This window comes from Rhagoletis zephyria, unplaced genomic scaffold (assembly GCF_001687245.7).
Source record: "Rhagoletis zephyria isolate East Lansing unplaced genomic scaffold, Rhagoletis_zephyria_1.1 Rzeph_scaffold_05882, whole genome shotgun sequence".
NCBI lineage: Eukaryota > Metazoa > Arthropoda > Insecta > Diptera > Tephritidae > Rhagoletis > Rhagoletis zephyria.
This window is the reverse complement of record NW_016162965.1, coordinates 9,068-15,049: the sequence shown is the minus strand read 5'-3', so window position 1 is coordinate 15,049 and position 5,982 is coordinate 9,068. Positions and strand designations below refer to the sequence as shown.

Here is a 5,982-nt window from a genome sequence, read left to right as displayed (position 1 = left end):
CTTGCCGCTGTACTCGTCGACTGCTCGTAGGGCAACGAGACTAAGCCCAAAAGTGCAAGAGCAATAAAATGCGCATCCTGATGAATTTTTTGTTTTTTTCGTTTGTCTGAAATTAAGTGCAAGTTGAAAGTTAGCACACGCACCTATAGGAAGTGTAAGTTCAACTACATATATTTGGGTTTTTTATACTTATGCACTTGTTTACATTACTTGAAGAAAGCTAATGAGAATTTGTTATTCGATTTTTATCCAACTGCGCAAATAAAAAGCGCTCTAAACGCATAAAAGCTGCGTACTTCTCGGGTAAATACAGAATTCAGTGGTAAATATTGTTTGTGCATTTCGAATAATTTCACATTATTTCGCGAGGAAAGGTTCGCTTAACTCTCCTTATTTGGCATAAAACTTTTGTCGTTTTGGACCGAAATCAAAAAACTACGCCGGTTTTCTTTTCCCACTGACAGTTTAGAAGCTCGTTAAAACCAGCCGGTTAAAAGATATTATCTGGAAGATCTAATTCGAACTACTACAGTGTGTCAATTCGTATACTTTGCGCTTCTACAAAATCTCGGAGACGGTAGATTAACAAGGCAATTCGGGCCAAGATAGTAAAAAGTTTTTAGTAAGACAAATGAAAGACAGATGGCAAGATAGCTCGAGAGACTTCTAGCAAAAAAAGTCTTAGAAAAAAAGCTCTTTCATTCACCACTCGTGATGAAAAGCTATTTTGGGAGAAAGCACTTGTACATCATTTAGCTTGCTTCGCTCCAATAGTTGCAATGGCCGAGTGAATAGCACAGTCGTGCCGTTCGAGAGTTCCGAATTGGAGCATCGGCAAACGGACTTTTTTGTTTTTTTTTTGTAATTTTTTTTTATTTTTTAATTACATATTATTATTTTTTTCATTTATAGATGTTATTGCTTAAAAAAATATGTATATATTTTTTTTTTATTTCATTTAATTTTTGGAAACTTATTTTATGTATTTTTTTCTTCTTTAATTTATTTCGCCTTTATTAATTTAATTTTGTTTTAATTTTTATGTCATTCTTTTAAAAAGAAGAATATTTTTTTTTTTAATTTCATTTTAAGGTACTAATTTTTTCTTAATAAATATATTTTTAACTTCATTTTCCTTTAATTCTTAGATTTTATTTTTTTTTTAAGAAAAATGTAAGTTATTATTTCACTTAATTTTTATTATCTTTCTTAATTTGTTGTCTTTTTTAATTTAAATATATTTTAGTTTTTAGATTTTGTTTTAAATATAAAAATGTATTTTTTTTTTATTTTCCTCTTTTTTTGGTTTACTTTTTTTCTAATTTAATTTTTGTGTCTATCGTTTTAACAAAATTTTTTTGTTTAATATTTTTATTTATTTATTATCTTTTAATATTTAAAAAAAAATATATATATATATGTAATTTTTTTAGTTCATTGAATTAAAAAAAAATATTGCATACTCAAAATTTTTCTAAGAAATCTACATAAAATTTCGAAGTTTACCAGAGGCCATACTGGATCCGCCATTTTAAATTTCACATTTATGACGGCGGATCCGTAATTAGCGATCCCAAAATTTCGAATCATTTCTTTAAAGCTTCGAATTTTGGCCGCACTGCGCGTCATAACAATTTAGGTGCGTGCAAATAACATCTGTCAGATACATGCTTATTTCGGTGCGACGGATGCCATCAGCACGAGTGCATAATAGGCGTGATTAATTATCTTATCGTTTTTTATTACAAAGCAAGTCAAAAGCCAGTTATTTGCATATCTTTATTATTTTACATTTATAGTTATAGTGGTGGTTGATTTAGCTTCTCGTTTTGCTATCTAGAGACAGCCGCGTAGCTTCATAGATGTTTCTATGCTAAAACCTAGTACTGCATAAGTACTACCCTGTAGGGGCACCAAGGAAGTCGATCAGTCTCATTTCGTTATCGGATGTTTCTTCATAGAGGCTGAAATTTCTGACGGTGGGCCAAAAGATCCCTTCCTGCCGCACCCTGGAATTGAAGTCGCTAAGCAGAATTTTGATATCGAGACGGAGGAAGCGATCGTATGTGCGCTCCAAGCGCCCAAAGAAGACTTTCTTGGACGCCTCATCCATCTCTTCCGTTGGGGTGTTGGTGCAAATGAACAAGTTTTTGAAGAATCTCGCTTTTATGTGGTCTGTAGCCCGTCGACTGGGTTCAACGACAGTGCTCGGCAACAGATTCTCTCTTCGACCAGAAGTCCAACATACATAGTTCATAGAAATTTTTGGATGACGGCGAAATCAGCCTTCGTATTTTTGAGGACATCAACCGGCCTCACAATGTAGTCCTTTAATCATTTTCAGTGGCCTAGGCTTCGTTGTTCTTTTGAATAGAGTTTGTTTAAAATGATGGGCCCCAAGCCCAGCGCACTACCCATTGCTGGGAGTTTGCCTTCTCACATTAACTCGTTACCAAATGGGTGCTCAGTTGCTGTCCAGAGGTGTAAACACCGGAAGTTGTGGGCTGCAACAAAAATCATTTTGGCCATTTCCTAGCGATGGCCAATTAAAAACTTGCCCACATGCAGGGCGTTCTGGACCCGAAACCATCCCCACACACTAGTTTATAAACAGCTCATTAAATTAAACTTTGAACGAGGTCTCGCAAAGCTGATATCGCCGACGTCCACGTTGCGTCCAGCGCTGCCACTGACAGTGAAATAGGCATAGTGCATCGGATTAAAACACAGCGGCTCCAAAAATATACAACGCAGATCGCCATCCTGGTAACAGAGGAAGTGGAGCGCATTTGACATTTCCAATTTGCGCCAGTTGGCACAGAAAAGAACCGACTGGCGTACTTTGTTGGACTCGGCCACAATCGCTTAGGCAGTTACAGCGCTAATCAAGAAAAAGAAATAGACTTACGAAATTTTGGCTTCTAATCTTGGATGTAAATATTTACACGCACTAGAACAAATACAACTAAACCCATAAACTTATTATGTCTACATCTGGTATCGCTTACTGTCGAATGAGCCATATGCAAATACGAATTGTGTTTTAGTAGTCAAAACATATTTATTTGTTTGAGATAAAAATAAAACAAATTCACACCATTTAGCAGAAGAAATTTACTGAGGAGAAAATAAGCAAATATGTACGTGTATACAAACATAGGTATCGCAATATTTATCATACCGATAACATTTGGAGATGTGTTTTTCTATATGCTATGAATATTTATATATGTATATGACAAAATGCCAATAAATAAAAGGACAAATATGTGTGTCGGATAAAATTTTAGCTTGCATATTGATAAATATATCGTTAAAATAATCGATAGATGTAAACATTAATCTATCGATGAATTTAACAAAGTTTAAATCTAGTCCTATAGGATGAACTTTACAAACAGTATCCATAAATTTGTCGCCTAGATCAATGGAGTTTCCTACAGGGCAGGGTCAAGTCAGGCTTTTAACCATGAAATGCTAAGCACTGGGCGGAGTTGACTCTCCCATCAGTTATGTTCTTTCATGATGAAACAGCAGAGTACTTTACCTGCTGAAAAACAAAAGCTTTGATGCTCAAACCAACACGGATGACGCTGTCGTCCAAGCCAGAGACTGATTCGAAGAAACACTTTCAATTATTCAGCATAGTCGTAAAAATAGTGTCCTCATCAACTTCTTTAGAAAAAGAATATGGAGGGAACTATAAAAAGGCCTATAAGTTCATAAAATCTAAGCTCGCAATCTGGTTACATGAAACTTTATAGGTTTAAGACGATGGAAGTGAAACCGGCACAGTCCAAAGTCAACGAACTCTAAGGACTGCTCTGCCTGAGTATCTGCCTGCTCGAGATCTACTAAACATACCCCCTCTAGCTTCCAAACTTAAAGCAGAGAAGCTTTTCCTTTTGTAACAACTATTTTCAGGAAGAAATGTGGACCGAGGTATGCGTGTCTAATTTGCCATCCAAGATTCAACTTTGAGCACAATTTTAATGCCTTCTTTCCAAACAAATTTGATTGGAAGGACCGAAGTCTTGGAAGGCTAGCCATTTCAATACCTTATTTCCAAGCAGATCTGCGTGAGAAAGGTAAAGGCCTTAAGCTGGCACACCGATGACGAAAAGACCGACCATGCCAACAGTGCAGTGGACATTGGTTTACAATCAAGAAAACTGCTATTCACCAGCATGACTAAAGGCAACTCTTTATGCCAGGTCAACGTGCTAGAGCTATCTCTAACACAGTAGGTAGGTTCGCTTACGAAAAGCAAAGCGACGTTCTACGCCTACAAAGTACACGCAAAGTTACTACCATGTTGTTGAATTGTGATTAGGCATTAGAAAGCCTCGCATCTATCGGTTCTCGGTTGCAGTAAATGCATGGGACTTCAAGCAACAGATGTTTTTTTCCGCCCTTTCGGACTGACTGAATAATATTATACCTAACAGCAGAGCCACTGTGGAGTTTTTACCAAACCTAGATATTCCGTTTTCGTAGTCCTAGGAAATTGACGCATTTCTTAAGGGATCATCCGAGGTCCCAAATCATAACAGCGTGGATAAGCAAAGACACAGGTTTTGAATTGAAAGTTGTAACAACATGTCTAACTCAGGTTGCAGCGACAAGCTGACTTTCTACCTCCTCTAAGAGTAATATAATCTACTAACGTTCCGCTTAATTTCGATAAGGCAACGAAGTGACAATAATCTCTGAATGTGTTTGCCCTTTTGTCATTTTAATGCCTAGTGCAAATCCGGCATTATGCTACATTACTACATAATTACGAAGAGTTTCGCATATTGAATATGCGTCAGAAGCTCGAAGAGGTGAGCGACCGAAAAAAATACAACAGACCTAGGTACACACAGATGCTTTTTTATGATACATAGATTATGTATTTAAAGAAATTTATGTGCGGAATTTTTTTTTTTTTTTTTTAACTATCACTATTGAAATAAATTGCCTCTACTCGGGATAGCTATCTTAATACATACTCGCCTAGGATAGGCATAGTGTGATAAGTACTTAGTGTATTATTTACGCAGTTGTATGAAAACTATAAACAAGTTCTCATCCGCTTTCTTCGGTTTATAAAGTAAGTAGAGATAAACGTATAAAAGTCCAAAAGTTTTGCCATTGTAGCATAGTTTCACTAACGCCACGTCTAAGTGCGTTTATTCCCGAATATCAAAGAAAGAAGAAAACACAAATTAAATCAGGATGCGTTTCTTATTGCTATTGTCACTTTTGGCCTTAGTCTCGTTGTCCTACCAGCAAACGTCTAATAGCACAACTGAGGCATCCACAACCACAGCAGCTGGTGGAAGTTCGAATACAACAGCAGCAGAATCGACAACAACAACGGCGGCAACGTCAACCACTCTGGTACCCTGTACCAATCCCTGCACGCACGCCTATAAACCAGTTTGTGGCATGTACAATGGCAAAAAGCGTACTTTCGAGAATCTTTGCATTTTGAGAGCGAATAGACGTTGTGCCCGCAAACGAGGTACTTTGGGTAAGTGTAGAAATTTATAAAAGTTTAAGAAGTATATTTTTACATTTTTTCTTAACTATTTCTTCATTAGCACGCCTTGGCATACGCTATTTATATGATGGAAGATGTTAGGCTACCCGTTGTCACAATAAGTTGTTGAAGAAATAGCCGAACACGAGGCTTCAAACTGTGTACTATTTTCAAATAAAACATAAAATTAAAAAAAAAACATGTCTACAAATTTTAAGAATTTAATTGGCCAGCAATTGGGGTACTCCAGAAGCTACCTTTCAGGATATGGTTCTTAGTCTCTACTTGCATTATTTTTTCCATTAACTATGTATATATATGTCAGTTTTTATGCCAATGACCCAATAATTTTCGCCACCGGTTGCTTTGTCTTCATTTTCGGGATATGTATTTCTCTGCTTTCTACTTAGGTTAACGTTTAGAACACACGCTCGCGCAATAAGACCGAATAAAGC

General features: G+C 36.5%; 1 protein-coding gene across 1 annotated transcript; it reads left to right on the top strand.

The window, feature by feature from the left end:
• On the top strand, positions 1-5,676 carry LOC108372580 (uncharacterized). The gene is made up of 3 exons (XM_017628306.1): positions 1-154; positions 5,129-5,518; positions 5,589-5,676. The coding sequence occupies exons 2-3, from the start codon at positions 5,221-5,223 to the stop codon at positions 5,627-5,629; spliced, it is 339 nt and encodes a 112-aa protein (XP_017483795.1). The 5' UTR covers positions 1-154; positions 5,129-5,220; the 3' UTR covers positions 5,630-5,676.
• Positions 5,677-5,982: the final 306 nt, after the last annotated feature.